The sequence below is a fragment of the Rhamphochromis longiceps genome, linkage group LG6 (genome assembly GCF_057381845.1).
Source record: "Rhamphochromis longiceps isolate RC_006_pf linkage group LG6, R_longiceps_female_GT1.1, whole genome shotgun sequence".
In the NCBI taxonomy this organism is placed as follows: Eukaryota; Metazoa; Chordata; class Actinopteri; order Cichliformes; family Cichlidae; genus Rhamphochromis; species Rhamphochromis longiceps.
The window spans coordinates 12858265-12882156 of NC_140562.1; the positions used below are offsets into that span (position 1 = coordinate 12858265).

General features: G+C 39.0%; 1 protein-coding gene and 1 pseudogene across 2 annotated transcripts; one reads left to right on the plus strand and one right to left on the minus strand.

Moving 5' to 3' along the window:
- Positions 1–4088: 4088 nt before the first annotated feature.
- LOC146667587 (ras-related C3 botulinum toxin substrate 2-like) lies at positions 4089–6319 on the plus strand (annotated as a pseudogene). The gene is made up of 6 exons (XR_014912022.1): positions 4089–4098; positions 4182–4291; positions 4423–4485; positions 4884–5043; positions 5350–5483; positions 6137–6319. The product of XR_014912022.1 is annotated as a ras-related C3 botulinum toxin substrate 2-like (transcript).
- Positions 6320–11879: 5560 nt separating this feature from the next.
- Positions 11880–13948, minus strand: LOC146667588 (thrombin-like enzyme cerastocytin). Its single transcript, XM_085408483.1, has 5 exons — positions 13904–13948; positions 13052–13553; positions 12633–12694; positions 12226–12368; positions 11880–12144 (listed from the first exon to the last, which is right to left on the minus strand). Exons 2-5 carry the CDS (start codon positions 13222–13224, stop codon positions 11989–11991), a joined length of 534 nt encoding a protein of 177 aa, XP_085264609.1. The 5' UTR covers positions 13225–13553; positions 13904–13948; the 3' UTR covers positions 11880–11988.
- Positions 13949–23892: the final 9944 nt, after the last annotated feature.

Below are 23892 nucleotides of genomic sequence, written 5' to 3' on the forward strand. Positions count from 1 at the left end.
CAGCAGGTTTCTGTCAGAAGACCTCAGTGACCTGCACCTTATAGATGGAAGCAAATGAAGTTTGATCTCAGCTTCATGCTCTTGTTCTGCTCGTGCTCTGATTTGAATTACATTTTCTACATGCTTCACTGTATCTCACTGTCAGTTTGTCAATTTGTGACATTAATTCAGAGGAATATGGTGTAAACCAATGATTTATAAACCTAAAACAGCTCATGATCACTAACCAATGCTAACTTTGAGAAGCAATGCAGAACATATTGTGCCCTCTGTGTGGCTAATGGAGCTCTTAAGAGTAGAAGAGCAAAACAAAAGAAAAAAAAAACCTCGGTCACGAGTCTGCGACTGAGTGCTGACAGAGAGCGAGTGGGTTACCTCTGTGTGACTTCAAGCTGCAGAGGGTAAGGCTCTGACTGTGGTCTGCATATATGTGCCGAGCAGCAATTCAGAATACCCACCATGCACAGTTTCTGTGAGGTTTGGCATAACTCGATGCATTGAATCATTTTCATATTATACAGACAGAATTATGCAGTAAGAACCTGCAGTTAAATATAGAAACTGTTGTTGAATACTCACTGATACACAGAGGCAAGAGAAGAGGCAGCAGACACAGTGTTCCTGCCATTCACCCTCTAACAACTGCCTTTCAGTTGAGCAAACACTTTGGCGACAGTGGGAAGGAAAAACTCCCTTTTAACAGGAAGAAACCTCCAGCAGAACCAGGCTCAGGGAGGGGCGGGGCCATCTGCTGGGACCGGTTGGGGTGAGAGAAGGAAGACAGGATAAAGACATGCTGTGGAAGAGAGACAGATTAATAACAAGTATGATTCAGTGCAGAGAGGTCTGTTAACACATAGTGAGTGAGAAAGGTGACTGAAGAAGAAATACTCAGTGCACCATGGGAATCCCCCAGCAGCCCACCGCATTGCAGCATAACTAAGGGAGGATTCAGGGTCACCTGGTCCAGCCCTAATTATATATTTTGGAAAGTTTTAAGCCTAATCTTAAAAGTAGAGATAGTGTCTGTCCAAACAGGAAGCTGGTTCCACAGAAGAGGGGCCTGAAAATTGAAGGCTGTCCCTCGTATTCTACTTCTAAATACTCTAGGAACAACAAGTAAGCCTGCAGTGTGAGAGTGAAGTGCTCTAATAGGGTGATATGGTACTACAAGGCTTTTCAGGGAGTTTTTAGGACATCCTGATAATAATGAATTACAGTAGTCCAACCTGGAAGTAATAACTGTAGCTTCACTCTGAGACAGGATATTTCTAATTTTAGAGATGTTGCTCAAATCGAGGAAAGCAGTCTTACATAGTTGTTTAATATGTGCAATGAAGGACATGTCCTCGTCAAAATTCACTCCAAGGTTCCTCACAGCGTTATTGGAGGCCAAGGTAAGAATCTGGTTAGATACCATATTTCTAAGATTTTAAGGGCCGAGTACAATAACCTCAGTTTTATCTGAATTTAAAAGCAGAAATTAGAGGTCATCCAGGTCTTTATGGCTTTGAGACATTCATGTAGTTTAACTAATTGGTGTGTGTTATTTGGCTTAGCTAAGCTAAGGTAGCGAATTCCTAAAAATACAGGGAGTGAATACAAGAGAGTGTGCTTCGGATGAAAAAAGTGAAGATTAAACTATGAAATAAGAAGTTATCTATAAGTTTTTAGTTATTTCGGCTATCCAGATAAGCTACACAAAAACACAACCATGTGTTGGAACAGGAAGTGATAGGAGGTGAGAAAAATAACCTTAGGACAGGTGAGATTGTTATTTTTCTGGAATTACACACGTTACGGTTGCTAACGTGTGTAATTTCAGAAAAATAAAATAAAAATAAAAATAAAAATAAAAATAAAAATAAATAAAATAAAAATAAAAAATAAATAAAAATAGGAAGACACAGTGCTGGTTCAACAAGACAAAGTGGACAAGTTTACAACACCATTCAACACAACACCACACAAAGTTGTAAGCAGAACTGGAAACCAAGTCATTATTGAATCACCAACAGGAGCTCGCTATCACCGGAATACCACACATGTGAAGAAATACGAGACAAATGAGACCAGAGAAGGACACTATGACACAATACCTGAAAGGGAGGAAGGTGAAACACCCACAAAGACTGACACCTTCACTCCAACACCACAAGAGGGCTCCCAGGGGCCAGAGAGACCAAGTAGATCACAGAGGGCTAAAAAGATACCCGAGAGGTTTCGTGATTTTGTGGTGAAATGAACTATAATATGTTAAGGTGAAGAGGTAACTTACATTTGGCAAGTTTCAAGTTCATATGTGTATTTCGACATGTATATATTGAAAAAAGAAAGGTACATGTGTGGTGAGACATTTAGATTATATAATTGTTAGAAAGTAAGACAAGAAGAATGTTCAATGTTGGGGGAAAAAAAGACATCAAAGTTATTACAACTAAAGTTTGAATCTAAGGAAAAGGGGGATGTCATGTATTGATATGGCTATGTCTTAATGTGATGACCTTTGAACCGGATGTGGTTGTCCGAAGGAAGCCCCGTTAAGTGGCTAGTTGTAAGATGGACAGTGTTCAATAAAGCAACATAAAGACCGTGCTTTATGTCCTGATTCAATTCAGAGTGCTCTGCCTAATTTAGTAATAAGGTGGGCACACAACAAGTGGGCTTGACTTTTGCGCCTATTGGCTGATCGTTTACTATCGACTAGTTTTCCTGGATACCTGCTCCGCGGACGGCTGCCACAGGTAGCAAAAACGTGCTAGGTCAAAGGTCAGGGAGGATGGCGGACTGGTGTGAACTTCAGTCAATTCTGCTCATTTTAGCAGATCAGATAGAGAGGGATCATTTACCTGTAGATACTGTTTTGAGTCGTTTAGATGATGTTTCTGAAATGCTTGGGATGATAATTGCTCTTCAAGATGTTAGCATCGATGACAGCATTGTCGAAAGTTTAAGATCAATTCAGCACCGTGTTCGTTTGGAATACGCCGAGGAAGAACAGTCTTCAAATGTTGGTCGTCCACGTCTTGAAATCCCGGCTGCAGCACTCAGGACTTTAGTGCTGTCCGGGATAACCATCGGGGTAATTGCCGATATGTTTTCTGTGTCTCCGAGCACAATTAGGAGGAGAATGACGGAGGAAGGTCTAAGGTAAGTTTATGCTGTAATTTAACACCTGTGTGAGTCTGTACACAGCATTATTTAGATGTTGACCTTAATTATGACGTTTGATATTGAAATATTATCGCTTACTTTTTTATTGTGAATGTCTAAAATAAGCGGGGCAGCTACGGCTAGTATAATAACTATACTAACTATATTATATATGTCAAAAAATACACTCTGTTAATATCACTAATGGCACAGGAGGATGAGTGTACTTAAGTAGTATTTGCACAGACCTAATGGAAAAGCAGAGTGTGCCATGGTTAGCAGGTGTTTCTACATTTTGGGAGAAAAACAGCAATCAGACTGCGTGAATGTTGTTCTTCCAGCAATCTGAACTCTTAACTCTATAAATATGTTTAAACAACAAACAGAATCACGTATATCCTCCCTAACCACCAGCAGGATCTCAGATAGTGTTGACTGTTTGTCATAGTTGTTCTATGTTTGACAGTTAACGTTATTTCAGTGACTTTTCTATTTCAGGAAATCCATCCATCTTTTTAACTACTGGGTCATTAAGGAGGCTGAAGCCCATCCCAGCTGTCATTAGGCAAAGGGCGGGGTAGACCTCGGACAGGCCATAAAACAGGATTAATCTGGTACACTAGTCTCTTTCTTTCTGTAAAAAAAACATCTGTGTCTGCAAACATTTGTGTTATCAGTTTCATTTGAGCCTGAATACATTTTGGATGAAATTTCTCAAGTTTTTAAAAATGAGAAATTAAACTGTTATTCTACTATGAGACCACACGGGGGCAGCCCTGCCTTATTATGTATTATTCTCTCTTACTAGACATGGTTAGGATGGCTTTTGTGTCAAACTAACCAAAGTAATGTTGTTGTTAATGTTTTTGTGAACAGTGGTATTTCAAGTATGGTCCTGTTTTTTTCTCCATTACAGGAGTTTCACTGGTTAAACAATGAAAGATTGTTGAATGAATGAATAACCAATGAAATGAAAGGTTGCCTATGACTTGTTGGCTGATCGCTGACCTTCTCTACTCTCCCCACAGATTCGACAAATATTGTGATGGTGGACAGCAAGCCGGTCAACCTGGGCCTCTGGGAAACAGCTGGACAGGAAGATTATGACAGGCTCCGCCCACTGTCCTAGCCACAGACGGTACAGACTCACACAGGCACACACAGTAACTAATGGACATAAAGTTACAGAGACAGAACTTGTATAACATGTCAGCTAATTAAAACTGCAGCAGCTATTCTAATTCTTTGTCTCCTTGTCTCTCCATCCAGGATGTTTTCCTAATCTGCTTCTCCCTGGTTAGCCCGGCATCCTATGAGAACGTCAGAGCTAAGGTGAGTTTTGGCTGTTTTTTATGAGGCCTGTCTCTCAGCTGCCGAGGAACAAAATGTAAAAAAGAACAAACGGAACAAAAGCAGTAATTTATTATAGAGAAAAAAAATAGGTACTTGGATTACAAAATGGAGAAAAAGCCTAAACAGGTCTAATAATTGATGTGAATGAATGATTGATGCTGTGGGTGAAAGTTGGATGATGTATTTCTCTCATCTTTAATAGCTACAGCATATCATTTGTTTTTCATGCCTTCATCCACCTTTCTGTAACACCTGGCATCAGAGCTTCATCTCCCTCCACCTTTGATTCTGTTTTTTGCCTCTAACACGTTCCTTGATTTTGCGTGTTCCCCTTTCTTGCCTCTTATTTAGTTTTCCTTTACTCTGTATTCTGCCAGTGGTACCCTGAGGTCCGTCACCACTGCCCCTCCACGCCCATCATCCTGGTTGGCACTAAGCTGGATCTGAGGGATGAAAAGGATACCATTGAGAAACTGAAGGACAAGAAGCTGGCGCCTATCACCTATCCACAGGGCCTAGCTCTGGCTAAGGAGATAGGTCAGTCACTCTTACTTTATTTGCTTGAAAAGCACTTTAAGATTTGAAGCTCTCCTCACCAGTGAAGATATGAAACTAGCAGATGAAGATGCTAGAGAACTTTGTAGCCTGACTGCCTCTGCAAATTTTTGTTATTCCCCTCATTTCCTGGCATCACAGTAAAAGTATAGTAGCTGTAGTTGACTATAGTGTTCTTTGAAAGTTGAACTTATTCTTCTCCACTACCAGCAAACCTTTCTTCTCTTACTTTGTCTTTGTAGTTCTTTCTCTTCTTTTATTAACATATATGTGTCTTCGCATGTATAGATGCAGTCAAATACCTGGAGTGCTCAGCCTTGACCCAGCGTGGTCTGAAGACTGTGTTTGATGAGGCCATTCGTGCCGTCCTCTGCCCTCAGCCCGCCAAGGTCAAGAAGAAGCCCTGCTCGCTGCTGTAAACGGTACGACTGAATAAAACACAGAGGAAGAGGAGGAAGAGAGATTAGACGTTTGAGAGAAGAGAGAAACAAAGTGAACTCGCTCATTAAATGAACACATAAAGTAGAGTAGAGGTTTGAGGGCTTCTTTTCTTTTCTTTGAACATAAGTCTGAAGCTATTCAATCAAGCCTTTTATTTGTCACATGCAATGTTTACATCTGCAGTGAAATTGGACTCAGTTGCAATCAGACCAGTTGTTCAAATCCATAATTCCTCTTTTAGGTTGTAACAGACCGTGAGAGTCTTCCAGGGCAAAAGTAGAAAAGTAGACGAGATTAAACAAGGACATTGAGAAGCCAAGCAGGAAAGAGAAGGAAGAGGGAGAGGAGAAAAGTGCGACTGCCTTCATCCAGAGCCAAACGAGAAAGGAAACTGTAGACACTTATCACTAAGAGGTGATTCAGAAGTTTGTTCTTGCACATATAATGGACAGAAACATTAAAGAGAAAAGAAAAGACATAAATGAACACAACACAAGACAGAAAAGTTTCACATGCTTTGTACTCAATTTCATTTTTTTGCAGAGGAAAAATAAATTTGTCCTGAATATTGTTGGAGTAATTTTGTCCCACAGGCATCAATTTAACCCCATGATTTATGTGACCTTTGTTTTAGATTCTCACAGGAGCACAGAAGAAGAGAAAAGGACTGCAGACCCTGAAGAATATATGCAAATCTGCCATGTCTCTAATGTATATCTACAACTTTAAACAAAACAAAAAACCAAACAATGTATGGTGTGCAGGTTTGCTATTGTTTTAGAAATGCCAACGAGCTCTTCAGTCCAAATCCAGACGCTGCCCAGACAGGATTTCTTTGTAGCATATATATGTTTAGAGATTATAGACCCTTTGAGTTTAAGTGTAAGTCTGAGAGCAGCATGCTGCCTTCATCTAAAGTACTGCCAACAATATATATGTGTTTCATGAAACCTAAAGTAAAAATAACTTTTGTAACTGAAATAAACACAGTGTTTCAGTATGATTTGTTCACTGTGCTGTTTTCAGGGTGATGAATGTAAGGAGCAGAAATGGTCGTTTGTGAGGAAGCAAGCAACAAGCAAACTTGTGTCTGAATAAGATTTATTAACAAATGTATTATTTGTTGTGCTATTAAAATAAAAATAAAACATTTGAATGTACAAAAGATTCACATTATTTCTCCACAACATGTGACCTTTTGGAGTGAATGCCTATACTCAACTATGGGGGATATAAAATTCTCATTTTGATCCAGCAGCTGATATCGCCTATACTCTATCCTTATTTACATATTGTGGAGAACAGCATCTTTTTCTGGTGGTGGGTTGAAAATGTTCAGACTCAAACAGCACTTTCAGTTTTGCAGTTTAATGTTTGACCAGCTTTTTTGCCAAAACACCTTCATGTTTCAATCATTTTAGTAATCCTGCGAACAGTTAATCATGTCACATGGTGCTCAAGTCTTCAGCTGTGATTTTATTTGTTATTTAATTAATACAGTTTAATGTCTTATAATATAGATAGCTACACAGGCATACAGAGAGATTGTTTACTTTATTAATCCCCAGTGCGACTGAAGATTAAACTGAATATAAAGCATTTAAAAGAAGCTCAATCTTAAACTCATAACAGAACAGTAATGTTAGTCCATATAAAACTGATGTGGAATATTTTCCTCTTGAATTATTAGGTTAACTTTGATATTTTGTGGTTAGTTTGCCAGGATGATGACTGTCACCTCTCTGCCTTTCTGCAAGAGGCTCCATATGCCGCTGTTCTAGTGGATACTGTAAAAATAAATAAGCAATAATATATGATAATACATTATCATTAAACTCTTAACTATACAGTAGTAGTAAAAAATATTTTACTACTTTCCAAATATCAATGAAAGTATAGGCATTCATGTAATAATAATAATAATTATTATTATTATTGTTATAATAATAATAATAATAACAATAATAATGAACATGAATTATGTTTCATTCACAAAATATTTTCTCTTGCCAGTTAGTATTGTATTGTAGTGGTATTGTAATTTTCAGGAGACTGACAGTAACAGAAATTAATTCCATAGACAAGAAATCAACATGGACGTGGACCGCCACACTGCAAAACATTTGGTCATTTTTTCTGAATGGTTTATAGTTATGACCCTATTAAGGATACACAGAAGACAATGGACGAATGGACAAAATAAAACATGTAGAGTACTTTTCAAATTCTTTTTGGTGTTTGCTCAAATATGGGACCTTAAATACGTTTTTTTTAAATAATATAATTTAACTAGACCATACCTAGAATTTTTTGTGGTACATTTCCCTGATGACAGATCCTGATTTAATTTCATGGTTGGAAGGACCAGGAAAAATTCTAAAAATTGTTTGAGTTGAGACAAAATGACCCTATTAGCAAATCACCATCGGTTTAAGAAAGGACACAAAAAAATTCAGTTAACATACAAAATCTGATATGAAAGAGGCAATATAGATAAACTACTGTCAAACAATAACATTTTTTGAGATTGAGCCCATTTGAATATAACAGTTTAATTTGACAGACAAGCACATCTATGTAATACCATAAAAGTATATGTTGGTGTACGTGTGTGTGTGTGTTCAAGACATGTTTGCAGTTGGAAGTGTAGATTCCTTTTGTGAACAGAAGACAGTTCTTAGATAACTCAGTGCTTGTTACCCCGGGCTCACGCTTCTCCATGTCGCAATCTGATAGATGAGTCTGCTTTTGGCAGTTAGCAGGAAAATCGTACTTGTTTGACTGCATTGTGCAAAGTGTAAAGTTTGGTGGAGCGGGGCTCATGACGTGGGGTTGTTTTTGTGGAGTTGGGCTCCACCCTGAGTCCTGACCTCTGCCCGTCAGAACACCTTTGGGATGAATTAGAGCAGAGACTTTAAGCTCATCCATCATCAGTGTCTGACCTCAAAAATATGTTTCTGGAACGGTGTTCTGCATGCGGTGTTCCTGAGTTCACTGATGTTATGGTGTGTAAAATTTTCACCACTGGATGTCAGTAGATTGCAGATTGCGGTTAACTTAGTTCTGTTTTTTTATACCCATCCCAATCATCCTAGCTATGTTGTTAGGATGTTAGATAGGAAGCACTTAAGCACAGAAAGAAATTGCTTATCTTGTATAGAGTGCTTTGAATAGAAAAGTGCAATATCGGAAGAAGGCCATTTACCACAATGTCTCAGAACCCTACTGTGTTTACAAATCAAGTAATTCTGTGAAATGATTGATTGATAACTGTCCTTCTCTGATCCCCACAATGCCTCACAACTACTTAACTAATGGGATGGTGCATAGGCAGCCAGTCAGCCTGGGCCTCTGAACACACAGTTGCTCAAGAAAATTATAGCAGGGTCAACCCATTGTCCCTCCTACAGATGGTATACAAGCATACTTGCAGTTAGAAAAAGTTAAACTTTAACATTAGTCTGCAAGCCTAAAATTCTGTTTGTGACCTTGGAAATAGCTTAATAAAAATCAAATCACATAGAGCACTTACATCATATCACACACACACACACACACACACACACACACACACACACACACACACACACACACACACACACACACACACACAAAGGAATGAAATTCATCTCTTTGTGAATGAAATGTTTTTTTTTATATGATTTGTTAATAAGTTTTATGTTTTTTTAATTTTTTGAAATATGTATAGCTAAAAAAATTTGATCAGGTAACAAATTTACAGTTATTTCAAAGTGTCCTCCAGTTCTTGCAAACAGCAGCAGTTGTCCACATGATCTATATGTCCACTGTATTTGCAGTTTTGTTGTGTGCTGAAAGCTCATAAATGCTTATCATGTTTACTGTTTCTTTGCGATCATGAAGATGTGTGGCTTTCAGCAAAGATACAACTTTAGTTATTTTGTGAGGTTTTGCCAGAATGATCAGAGGTTTTTTTTAATCATGCGAAGGACAACATAATTTTCTTCATTATTGACCCAGATCCTAACCCCAAGTTGCTCTTCGATGTATCAATTGAAGCATGAATGTGTGTGTGAATGTTAAATACAATGCACTTCAGAATAGGAGAAAGTGCTTGTATGAATATGTGAATGGGGCATGTTATATAAAGCGCTTTGAGTGCTCTTGGAGAGTAGAAAAGCACTATATACCAATCAGATCATTTACCATTTATCATCTGAGTCTATGATGTTGACATCAGTGAAGAGATATCTATCCATCCATCTACAAATCATTTTTAGCCATCATACTGAAACCAGGGAGATGACACTGGGGTGAATCCAGAGTACTTTTTTACAATCTATCCCAGCAACTGGCATTGTGGTTTTAGTCAGTTAATCCTGAGCAGTCCATGTGTTTTTGAATGTTACTGTACTGCATGCATGCATCACTCTTTTCTGCAGGCTGTAGATTCATATACATGTTTGCTTGCGGCTTGTATCAGGATTCTTCTTTTCGGTCAGAAACCTTAGGCAGGGAAATACAAGAGAAAACAGGTCTAAATAGTCAGATGCCAGTCAGCCTAAACGAAGGGTTTTGAAGTGTAAGATTTGGCATTGTGTCATAATGAGGAAAATTGCAGTCTGTGTAAGTTTCAGACCACTACAAATCCTAGTGCAAAAACCATCTTTTTATTTCTACTCAAAAATCACTTTTATGCAATAAAAAATTTAAGAGTTTTTAGTATTTTCTGTGATTTAGAGATATTTGTAAATGATCACGGTAACCATAGCCCTTATTTGGGTGCTCATGTCATTGCCCACATGAGCACCCAAGTTTCTCAATAAGATATAAGAGGCCCCAGGTGGAGCAACCTCAAGCAGCCCACTCAGGGACTCCAAGACAGCCGGGTACTCTGAACTGTCATTCGGCACACAGACAACTGTCAGGACCCGTTTCTTGAACCAAAAGCACAGGACCTGTTCCTCTCTCCCATTGGGAAAAACTCCAACGCACAGACAGCAAGATACCCACCCCGGCCACTGTGCTTTGGCCTTCTCCATCACACTGTTTCAAGGCATGGAGTGAAATCACAACATTACATGCAATCCTGGCCTCCCTTATGAGAAACTGCACAAACTGGCTAAGCTTGGAAGTCTTCTCTTCTATCATCGAGACCTTTCTGTTCCACCTTGAAGTCAGCCCATCATGAAGCTTAGAGAGGATTTTTTTGATTCTCATTATAGTCATTAAGGACCTGTAGACCCTTAATCTGGCTTTCAGCAGCTTCACAGCTACGCTGGAAGTCTACAAACACTTAAGTTCTAAACTGTCCTTGGAGCCAATTCTAGGCCATGCACTAAGTTTATCTCTAAAGGCTTTGACAATAAGAAAAGAGTTTTCAAATCTCTCATCTAAAACTTCCCATGGTGCTTTATAAGCAGCCTCAGTGCCTAACAGGAAATAGTTTTCAACAGCCTTCTTAGCTGGTCCACTAACGTACTTGCACAAATAGTAGATTTTCTCAGAGGCTGGTGTGTTTTTTTCTTTTGATCAAAGTTTGAAAGGCAGCTTTCCAGTTCTTATACTTTGGTGGGTCACAACTGAATGTAGTTGGCTTTGGCATAGGAAGATGACTAGCACTAATAGAATCTGCTATGGCAAGTGCTGCAATGCTACCGTCATGCTGTGGCTGTATAATAGCTTGTTGTGGTGAACATCTGTCACATATGTGAGTTACATATGTGACTTGTGTGATGACTTGAGTCTCCTTCCTTTTCCCTTTCAGATTTTCATGCAAGTAGTAACTGCTTAATTTCTTCTCCTGAATCTTCATCTTGCTCTTGCTTTTACACTTGCATGGATGCCTTAGCAGCCTTAACTGTTTGAGTGCTTCCAATCACTCCAGTTCCTTGCACTTCTCTTCCAAAACCTTTCGCCTGGCAGCATTTTCAACCTCAAGTTTTGCTTGCAACTGTGCTTCTTCTTCCTCCATCCTTAAACATCATCTACAGGCCTCAGCTGTTTATTCTGCAATCTGTCTTTTATTTTCAGCTTCCAGCTGCAGAAGCTCTGCTTGCTGACACTGTTGTTCATGTATGATTTTCAATGTTGCTTGAGCTGCAGCGATTTTAGCAGCAGTTTCTTGTCCGCTCACAGATGATGCGCTGGAGGACTTAGAGGTGACTCTTGATGACCTCCGAATTTTCCTTTCCGTCCAGTCCATCCTTTCCAAAATGTTATTCTGACTTATGAAGTGGTGTTTCATCATTAGGTGTCCTGCAGCTGATTGATGGCATGTCACGAACCCGGTTTCCATCTTCACAGTGTCAATTTCACAGTTTCTGAAGAACAAAATGATCTACTATCTGAAACTATATTCACACCACACATAAGGTGTGTGGTTTTATACACATAAATTTACATTTCTGAGAAAAAGTAGTTCTGGGATAGAAACAAATCACACCACACATATTTCTTGTAGAGCTGATTGTTTAATTTTTTTTCTTGAAATCTTATTTAATTGAATTATTTTCCATTATTTGGTGTAATGAAGTTTTTTATCCAACCAATGTAAGAGCAGACCTTCAGAGAAACAGCTGATCCGCTACAGACACATTCCTCACTTCCAACATGAACACCATAAATCATGTTGTTGAATAACACTCCACCACCAGAATCACCCTGAGAAAGAAAATATAATCCATAGGTTTATTTTAAAACATCTGATAATGGAGAGTAAACGTTAGCAGCATGGCAGCTCACCGGACATGTGTCCACTCCAGCTTCTTCATAACACATCGTGTTTCCATTTGGCCATAATAATGGTGAATTACATGGAGTGAGATTAAGCTCACAGTTAACAACATGCATCTTTGCACACCTGAGATGAGGCGGTTCATCAGGGACTAAAAAAAAAGAGGAAAAGAACAAAAGCTACTCAGTGTTTCATGCAATGAAATCAGATCAGAAACACGCTTTCACTCATTTCTGGAACAAAATGTGTGAAGCTGAGCAGCATTTAAAAAGGAGGGAAACTGAGAGTATATCCACCATAAAATCAAATAAATACTGCATGTCATCACAGTTGTAAAATTAAAAAGGTTCACAAGCCAAAATCAAATTCTAAAGTAAGCTAGAAAAATGAAAAAATAAAATAAAATAGGTCTTACGTGCGATGTTCTGTAGATCTACTAGATAACCACCAAGGCCTGCAATTTTAATTTCATTTCCTCTACAAATTAAAGAATAATAATTAATTAGTCCATCCATGTGTTGTGAGTACAAGATAAATTCATATGATTGGAGTCCACAGGCTGAGTATTTCCAGTTCACTATGACTAAAGCTAAATTAACTTTGAGGATTCAAAAATTAAACATTAAATTTCTGATTATTCTCTGAATTTTATGCCACTCTCATATTTTATTGTCCTTTACTCTGGGTCATGAATGCATCTCCTAAAGTAAAGAGTCTTATTCTCATTCTAAAGCATACTTGCAGATTTGCTTTAAGCATGTAAGAAAATCTAAATAATTCAGGTTACAACAACAGTTTAAAAAGAAAACCTATCATGCTTGTGTTGGAACTCACATGTTCGGAGGAATGGAACAATCAGGTAACTGAACAAGGTCAGTCCTGATCGATGCCGGTGAGATTTTCAGTAGCATGATGTCATGTTTTCCTGTTTGGTCGTCAAAGATTTGGTGATCCTTAATTGTAACCATACTTCCTGGACCTGGATGAATTCCTACATATGCAGACATAGTCCTAAACAATGGAAATGGTTATAACAAAGTCTTTATTATGAAAATAAAGAACAAATATCAGTAATGATTTTTGCCTCTGGCCTTTTCGATTCTGTCTAATCTTAAGTTTTAAGTGAAATTCTCATTTTCTCACCATCCAGGTTGATCTATCCAACAGTGAGCTGCAGTTAGAACCCACTCTCTGTGGATCAGAGAGCCTCCACATCGAGAAACAGCTGTTCCTTTGGTTGCAGTTATTTTCACATGGTACAGATGCTTGGTGTTTTCACAGTCATAACCGTTGAAGATTCTTTTGTGTAAATCCAGGACTGCGCTCTCTGTGACACCTGAAATAAGCCCAGTAATTTACTTACAAATAGTTGGTTCACTGTCTGAACAACATTATCTTTCTCAGCCAGTTGTTTGGCTAAAAAGATTTATCATAAATAACTGATGAAATTCAAACATATTGTATGAGCGAGTGTTCCTGATACTGGGAAATTCTGACAAATGTACAAAACTGATATCAAAGGAGAAACAAAGAATTAGAAGGACATACATGATATTAACACAAAACAAGCAAAACAAGCCTTTATTAACATAGATGTGTCATAACCTAAGGAACAGTTCAAACAGACAAAGTTCAAACAGACAAAGTTCAAACAAGCACAGGAAGTGAGTGCAGTAGTTCACTTACCAACCCACAGGAGGAGAAGGAGGAACTTCAGATGAGCCATTGCTGTCATTCAGCTTGCAGTGAATGCTGTGCTGGGACCCTTTTAAGCCTCATTTTTTAGTTAGTGATGGATCCACCAATCAAAGAGCCTAATGTTATCAACAAAACCCCATTGGTTCGTTAGGACAGTTTTCATGCAAATGTTGAACATCTCTTCATCTTAACAAAAAAGTGTCCTCATTATTTGTAGTCTTTGTCATCCACATACTCCAGGAAATGATACTGCATTTGTTAAAATAAGTTGTTTTTTAACAGAATAATTTCAAAGTTTAAGTTAATTTATACACACACAACTTTTTAGGGTGTGTGTATATCTTTTTCTAAGAGTAGCATAAAGGAAAAACTATAAAACATCTGTTCTTCAATTAGCAAGATATTGACTGACTTAATTTAACAATGTGTTTATTTTCTTTTTTGTTTGTATTTTGTATTGCACTTTCCTGTATTTTAATAAGTGATACTGCTGAACAACTACGTCTGGCTCACTGAGCACAAAACTCGGGGCCTTAGAATTTCCTGTTCAGTTCAATACTTGCTTATGAGAAGCAACATTTTCAAGAAGCAACACATATCAGTTGTGGTAACAGCCTTAAAACCTTTCTCTGTGCCTCTTTCAGTGGGCAGCTGCTACTTTCTAAGTTTTTGTTGGTATTTCTTATTCAGCTTAAACGTGCTGCTGTTGTTTAGCGCGACATCTGCTGGTTCCCTCTTTCTGGCGCAGAGAGAAAAGCTGATCAGCTGATCATTGATCAGTTTCATGATTGAATTAGCATCTTTCTAGCTGAAGTAGTTATGAAATCGCGTTCCTTTTCACCTCAACTTTAAAGTTCGACCTCCTCTGCTGTAACTGGTCAAGCCCAGAGTCGATCATGACCAACTGGCCAATCCACCACCATTTATTTATATCGTTAAAAAAGAAAAGAAATAAAACCCCATCGGCCCATAAAAACGAAAAATCACGAGCGGCCCACCGGGCAAATGCCCGGTATGCCCGATGGCCAGTCCAGCCCTGACTATATACAATATTTTGAAAGAGAAGACACGTCCATGCATTTTGCAATCACTACTGGAGCTACTGCGAAGTTGGCACTCAATTCCAGCTGTAAGTCAGAGCTGTGGTCAAGACATGATACCAGGAGAATTCATGTCAAGCACGTTTATTAATGCAGCAGAAAGAAAAAAGTGTGCACAGTATGTGTTTTGTGGTTTGAGGATACTCACTGTTTCTGCACTCAAAGCTCACAGACTAACAAAAACAACAGTTTACAAGTGAAGTTAAATTTAGTCTCTTTACATTTTTGTGCCACTTATATAAAAAGGTAAAACAGTGGCAAGTTTTGGGTTTGCAGGAGCTGTTTTACTTCCAGTCAGGCTGCAGATGGTTAGCATGTGCTTATGTTTATCTCTGTTAGTAAAATGTCTTCTCCTGCCATTGGCTTATCAAACAGAAGCAAGCTGGCTGTCATGGTCCTGGGTCATGTGACCCAGTGTTTGAGGTTTTTTTTTTATATCTTTGGTATTCATTTGTGCCCTAGTTTAGTTCATCTAGTTAATTTCTAGGTTGCTGTTTAGTCCTTTGTTTCTTAGTTGTTTATGTCATCTCCTCCTGTACTCAGTCTCCCTGGTTCGTGCGTCTACCTGTCATGCATCATGTCTGTGTGATTATGTTAAGTTCACGTCATGTCTAATCTCCATGTCTCCTGTTTTACTTTGAAAGTCTGTGTCCAATGTCAGTGTATTTAGTTTCACTTCTCCTGTCCGGTCTTCAGGTTCATGTGTGTCAGCTGTGCTCCCATGTGTGGCCACTTCCCTTGATCATCCCTTATATGTATTCAGTCTCTGTGTTTCATTCAGTCTGTGTTGCGTCGTCTGTGTTCCACCCACTATTTCATGTCAGGTTCCACGTCTCTGTGCAGGTCATGACTCATGTTGCTTATTCATATATTTCATAGTTCCTTCATGTTCTGGCACAGTCTTGTTTATAGTCTCACTGTTCTTAGTTTCTTTCCAGTTTAGGTTCCTGTTTAGTTGTTGTCCTCTTCAGCTCTCGTTTAGTTTAGTTCATGTACTCCAGCCTCAAATAAAGGCTCGCCTTTTGTTTGAAGTTAATTTTGTCTGCTCATCTGTGTCCACACCTGGGTCCTCCAAACGCTCTCCACACGGTCAGCCACTGAGGACCGTGACACTGGCATTGTGTTAACTTATACTCCCTCAATCTGTGTTTGATTAAATTTACATTATTTTAGTTTTAAACACGTTATTATAAGCTGCTCTTTTTATGACTGGGATTTTGCACACAAACACAATGATTTACTTTGACTACAAACATGTGGCCACATAATTTTATTTAACCCATTTTTAAAAGCTTGACTCTGATCCCTGGATTGTCTTGCAAAATACTACAAAGGTATTTTGTAAGTTCTTCTTATATAAACTTTCAGGATTTTATTGGTGATGACAGATTATATTGACTGATTGTTCTGGAAGGACAGACAAATAAAAACTGGAGGATGCTGAGTAGAGAGGGTGGATGTGAGATGAGGCAGTAAGAAAGTAGGTGGATAATAGAAACTAATAATAAGATCATCAAGAGTTAATTCATTTGATTAGTTTCATTATTTTTATCTTACTGTTTTGTTTTTGGTGAAGGGATGATTAAAATTACACTTTCAGCAGTGATTAGTAAAGAAAATGAGAAGCTGTTGTGTTTCAGTGTGACCACACAGGGGCAGTGCTGTATAAATGTTGTGTTATCTTACCAGGCATGGTCTCTTTATAAATGCCCAACAGAGCAACAAAATGAGTTTAATTATATGCTCTGTGGTCAGTTGTCAGTTTGGTTTACTTGATACAAACCGTCTCCTCTCAGATCTCAGAGGACTGATGTCTCATAATGGGTCCCTGCATTAGTGTGATGGAGTGTCTGTAGTCGAAATCAACTGATTTTTTTTTCTTCAAAAAACAGAAACTTCTGACTGACTGATGGCTGATCTTCTCTGTTCCCCACAGATTTTCCAACTACTCAGCTAATGTGATGGTGGACAGGAAACCTGGGCCCTGTTTCAGGAAGCCGGTTTGGAAAACTCAGAGTGAAAAACGACACTCACGGTTGAGTAACCCCGAACTGTCCAACTCGGAATATTCCGTTTCAGAAAGGCTGATAACAATTAGTTCAGTCAACGCGGAGTTGCTTTAACCCCAAGTGAAGCGCGCGGACGAGGATACATAAAGCCCTGATAAGCGGAGCACAGATTAAGCGAGTCACCATGGAGACGGAGGGAAAGAAGGCGCGGTCAATGTATTTCACAGCGCTTGAGGCCGAAATTCTGATGGCAGCATATGCCGATAACATGCAAATTCCGCGGAAAAAAGTAACACAGCCTCAGCTGCAAAAGAAAGTGAGCATGCATGGCAAAACATAGCCGACAGAGTCAATGCGTGAGTGTTAATCTAAACATTGATCTAGGGATTTCCACCCATTTAACACGTTATTTTATCATATGTTATTTTATTTGTTATTTTATACATTTTATTTTGTGATGTGATGTGAGCGCAGGTGCAACCCAACAGGCCCCAAACGTGCCTGGCAGCAAGTAAAAATGAAATATAAAAATATAGTCCAAACAGGTAAGGTGTAATTGTATTATGAGCCATAGTGCTTGGTCAGTTTGTCCCATGTAAATCAATTGCAGTTAGAGGCTACATTAATTTTCTTTCTGTAAGCACTTATTGAAATTATCTGAGCACATTACAAGTACATATTTGCTTACTCTGTATGCTCAAATGTGGCCCGTTATAGCCAACAGAAAAAAAGCGGAGGCCCGAAAAACAGGTGGGGGTCCTCCACCACCACCACTCACAGAGGCTGAGCAGTTGGCCCTCAGCCAAAACAGTGGGCGCCCTGTGGCCGAAGGCATCTCTGCGGGGACATCCTCTGAGTCAATAACCCCGCAAGACACAAGTGCCTACATAGGGGGTAAATTCAAAATAATACATGATGTGCATACATCCTTTCTTCACAGTCACCTTTGCAGTGCTACTCATTCATTTGATAAACTCTTTACCATAATGGATTATTTTGTAGTGAAGTTATTTTCCTACTGATTTTGCCTTCCCTCAGTCTTGGTTGTCTTTGAGAGCATAATGACAATGAAGTGTAAGGTGATTGGTATGTTTGTTAATTGCCATTTGGTCCCTTGTAAGTTATAAGTGACCTGTATAAACCTCATATTCTATCAGTTGATGGTGATGGTGTACTGCATCTGGTGCAGCCTCCTGTTGAGCCAGACCAACATGCAGTTGTGAGTAATACTCCACAGATTATATGAGTTTACAGTAGAACAGCAATGTTGTTAATTTCTTTACTACAGGAAAATAATGAAGAAACATTGACAGCTGTTACAGAGGAGGAAGCAACAGAGACACTTTATGAGGTTTACATCTTTTAATACTTTGTGTACAGGAAATACAGGCGACCAATAAAGCCAGTTGAACAAAAAATCTGTTTATTCTTCTTTCAACATGTTGAGGTGATGGGTCAAAGGAAATGATTGTGACATATGGTGTCTCTGACTGCGCTTCCATCTTGTATGTCCGTGGGAGGGTCAGGATGTTCATGGTTTGGATCACTGCTGATGTTTGGTTCAGAAGGACAGTGTTCTCCTCTAATTGTGGCAATGTTGTGAAGAATCACACATGCCACAATAATGTCACATGCCCTTTCTGGGGTGACCCTGAGTCTTTGCAGGCACTGGAACCGGGCCTTAAGCATTCCGATAGTCATTTCAATTCTGGCTCTTGTCCTGCAATTAGCCAGATTATATCGCTGCTGTGGGCCCGGTTCAGGGTCAGGGTAAGGGGTAAGCAAATAGGGTAAACATGGATACCCCCTATCACCAAGCAAGTAGCCAGTGAACTCTCCTAAGACAGAAGGGTACACTTCAGTTCAAATGTCCCTGAAGCAATTGGTCTTTATATATTTTAAAGTATTCTCAACTCACCATGTCCAAATTTTGTGCTCAGTGTACATTCACGGAATATTTGTGAGTCATGGACAGAGCCTGGCCACTTGGCTTCCACATTTGTGATAATGTTGGCAGCATCACATATGATCTTCACAGTGCAGAGAACACAAATTAGCATCCATTACTATAATGAAATAATTTGTTAGTTTGACATGCTACAGGGAACTATGTACCTGTACATTAATGCTGTGGAAAGACTTCCTGTTCACATAGTCTCCTTCATTTACTGAAGGAGCAATGATTGGAATGTGAGTGCCATCTGTACAGCCAATCAGGCCTGGGAACCCTGAAAATAAATGTGCAATTTAAGTAGTAGTCCAAGTATCACCACATCATACATTAAGTTTTGGTCATCCTGATACCTGCAATTTTGTGGCATCCCTCTTTGATAAATCTTGTGGGTCTATGACCGGGGAACACCACAGACGAGTACAGGAGACGTTTCAGTGCAACTGTAACATTCCTGACTGCCCGACAGACGGTAGCCTTGGAAACGTGCTCAGCGTCACCAATATTATACAGAAAGCTCCCGTTTGCAAGAAACCGAAGTGCAATACAAATAATATGCAATGAACTGAGAGCATGTCCGCGATGTGTCACATGCGTAATATATGGCCTGAGGATGTTATCCAAATAAATTATAGATTGTGCTGAGAAACGGTAACGTTCGCACAGAAAATCATCAGGAAATGATAAAATGTCCAAACGCGCTCTGATCACTCTCTCCCGGCGGAGAGCTCTGCGGAGAATTTGGGCTTCAACATCTACTGGCTCTTCAAGGAAGTGGCACGCCATGTCCGACACTTCCTACTGTCAGGTTTCCGACAAAGGGGCGGAGACAGTCAGGGTTAGTTGTAGTAAACCTGCTAGGGGGCAGGTTAGCTTCACGGAGTGTGTCGTCATAGTGACTCACTCAGGCTGCAGCTGAACTCGCTTTGTGAAACCGAAAACCCAGAGTTTTCGTTAACTCAGGGTATACTTACTCAGTTTTTCCACTAAACCGGCTTCCTGAAACAGGGCCCTGGGCTCTAATGTCAATTATTTGTTTTCAAATCATATAATATATTCAAAGCACTTGAGTTATTCCTAAGAGATCGAACTTAGAGATAGATCCACCTTTTTCCTCATCACCACATCATAAACTTCATGTAAAACACTGACTATAGCTGACACATATTCTCAGCACAGTCAGACATTTAAGACTAAACAGCACAAGGTGGAGGAGAAGTGAGAGTCAAACATTTGAGTAAAAGTATCTTGTATTTGAAATTTCTGTGTTTGCAGTGCTGTGTTTACTCAGTGGATCTAGATCAGGGGTGTCCAACTCGAATCCTCGAGGGCCGGTGTTCTGAAACTTTTACATGTGCCCCTGCTGCAACACATCTGAATACAATTAGAAGGTCATTAGCAAGACTGTATAGAACAGGGGTGGGCAATTCCAGGCCTCGAGGGCCGGTGTCCTGTGGGTTTTAGATCTCACCTTGGGTCAACACACCTGAATCACATGATTAGTTCATTACCAGGCCTCTGGAGAACTACAGGACATGTTGAGGAGCTAATTTAGCCATTTAAATCAGCTGTGTTGGTTCGAGGACACATCTAAAACCTGCAGGGACACCGGCCCTCGAGGCCTGGAGTTGCCCACCCCTGGTATTGAACCTGACCTGAACACCTCAGCGTGCAGTCAAGTTCTATAGTCTTGCTAATGACATCACTTCCCTCCCTCTTTTTAAGTCCAGACTCAAAACTCACCTATTCACATTAGCCTGTTCCACATCAATTTTTCCATCCCGCTACTTTAATTTTTTTATTTTTTACTTAACTTTTCTAATAACTTGTTGTTATTATTTTGTAAATTGTTATGTTTGTTGTTGTTATTGCTTGTGTGCAGTGTCCTTGAGTGTTTTGAAAGGCGCTTTCTTAAATAAAATGTATTATTATTAGTAGTAGTAGTTTTAGTAGTATTAGTATTATGTTATTTCAGGACACCAGCCTTCAAGTTTTGATGCCTTTTTTTGTCACCTGCATTCCAGATGGTCAAATTCTGTGTTTTCTAATATGTAGAGTGTCTCTGCTCTCTGTCACACTCTGGGATGAATCACAGCTTCCATTATTAGTTTACAGTTTGTGTTTCTCATTAAACTTTGCATTATTTAGCACCATTTTCTATTTCTAAGCTTTATCACAATATCTGTTCATTTAACCATATTTGCACTAAAATGCTGTTATACAAGAATCCATTTCAAGCCTGGGAGACCTTAGAGAATATGACAAACATTGTTGTGTTTTTGTCTGCATCTTTTTGGAGCATCTCAAGATTTTGTGATCTTTTCCGATGCCATAATACTTGAAAGATGGTGTGCATGTTTCTTCAGGAAAAACAAGCTTTAACACAAACTGAATGTGCTGATGTTACAGTGATGATGTGTCCTCAGTCATATTGTTCAACAATGTCTCCCTCAGCTGGACTGGTGAAAATTAGCAGACAGGAAATAAGGCTACGTTCACACTGCAGGCGAAAGCGCATCAAATCCGATTTTTTTGACCCTATGCGACCCATATCCGATCATGGTATGACAGTGTGAACGGCACAAATCCGATATTTTCAAATCCGATCTGGGTCACTTTCGTATGTGGTACTGAATCCGATACATATCCGATGTTTCAGAAAGCGACTGCTGTGTGAATGGTCATTTCGCATTAAATCCGTCTTTTACGTCACTGACACAAGACAGACGCCAATTATCAGCGTCGGAGAAGCGCCCGATAAGACATTGCGAACGCTTCCTGGCCATCCAGTGTAGATGTTAGTGAAACTGTTGGGAAGACAACGTTGGAGAAACGTGAACATTTTATTTGTACTGTATAATCTGTAGATTCTGACAGAAATCTGCAACTATCCTTTGAAGCACCGCTCCTCTAAAACAGCAATAAGGATAATTATTAGGTTATCTACATTATTATGTAAATAACAAAATAACTTAAAGCAAAAATTGGGAAACGTAAAGTCGGAAGTCTTTATATTAACGGCCATCAGTCAAACAATATTGTTTGCTCAGGGTATAACCAGAGTGCGTTGTGTGTGACGTCTTCTTTTGCGCATGCGGGCCGCTTTTAGCATTCACACTAGAGCGCGTTTGCTGTCGCATTTTATTTGTAGTGTGAACACGCAGACAAAAAAATTGGATTTGATCAAAAAATCGGAATTGAGCATTAAGACCTGCAGTGTGAACGTAGCCTAAGTGTCCCCTTCAGTCTGGGCAGAATGAAGTGTTTAACCCTTTAAGACCTACCACAGAACCAAGTCTGCCAGAGCTTATATTATATTTTTACATGTTGTAGTGCCATTTTTGGGAGCATTTCAAGTTGCTATACATCAATACAACCATTACAGCCTAAATGTTAATAATATGCATGCATTAAGTGCATAGTAATTACATAAATTGCAAAAAATTGCAATAAACTACAAAAAAATTGAAAATCGTTTTTGTTTTTTAACATATATTTCTAGTTAGAGAAATTTAAGAGGCTTATCCCTCAAAACTGTAAATACAAAAAAGTTGCACAAACAAGTTTCCCACCACAGGAAATTTATTTTGAGTGTCTTCATAGTTTTATTTTTGAAATACACCAATTTCTATACACTGCAGGAAAAACGAAAATAAATATTATAGTGCAAATTTGCAAAAAAGCAGCATATGCATCAAAATAAACTATTTCCAGCAGTGCAATATGAGTCCTAAGCCTCCCAGAAACGACACAGAAAGTCATAAAGTCAAACATAACTTTTAAAAACACCAGTATAGGCTCATGAGGCCTTGGTGGTAAAAAAAAACTACATTTCCGCGACAATGACGTCACTTCCGGTTTCGGGCAGGACATGACGGACATGCGATAGTTTGTGCTGATGGACGTAGGAAGTGTTATGAACAGCTGATCGGATCGGCAAAGCCTGTTTCTGGAATATTATGGGTTTTTTTGCTGCAAGTGCTTTTTATGCAGTTTTTGCAAAGCTTTATGTGGAAGGAAACTGTGACCTAGGACAAGCTGATGCCATAAGATGTAAGTACAACTCCTCCGGTTTCATATGCAAAAACAATTATTGCGCTACCACGCTACCACGCTAGCTCACGTGGTTGCAGTGCTACCAGGATTTTAAAATAGTTACGCAAAACGGAGCGTGCCCGCTCTGACCGGTTTTAAAGGGTTAAATGAACTGGTTAAATATTGATGTTGAATTTCTTATTGACTTTTCGTAGTGGTGTATCCATTTGTCTTTTTATCTCTGATTGTTCTGTTTAGGATCATAAGAATAAATCATTTTGACCAATGATGTTGTGTGACATTGTGAGCTAAAAAGTTCAGCACTTTTTTAAAGCACTCTTACTATTTTGTTAGTTATACTCCAAAACATTGTTTGAATTTATGAACTTATGATGTTTTCAGTGTTTTGGATCAGGTCAGCTGAGAAAAGTTCAGACAAGTCGATGACGATGTGAAATCATGTTTGAGATATAAAAATCAATATTTCAGGTCATGTATCAAGTAAAAAGTCACTAAAGGCAGTTCAAGTCTGTTTGGTGCTTCATCCCCAAGATTTTATCTTCAGTTATTTTCTTGAACTGAAACTCTTATTGTTGTAAACTGCTGTGTTGGCCTCTACTTTATGTTGCAGGTTTAGAACCTGATCGCAACTAGTCTGAAGTTTACTCTGTTCTCTGTTGTGATTAATGCCAATAAAAAGTAACAATTACAAGCCTGTGTTCACTAACAGTCTGTTCAATACTTCTAGAAGATATCATCTTTCATTTCCTCACTGAGGAAAATGAATGAAGAGAGAATAAAACAGGTTTGGTTGAGAGAGCAAGTGGATGAAGAGGAAAGGGAGTGAGGAAGAAAAATAGTTAATAGTTTGTGGTGGATTTT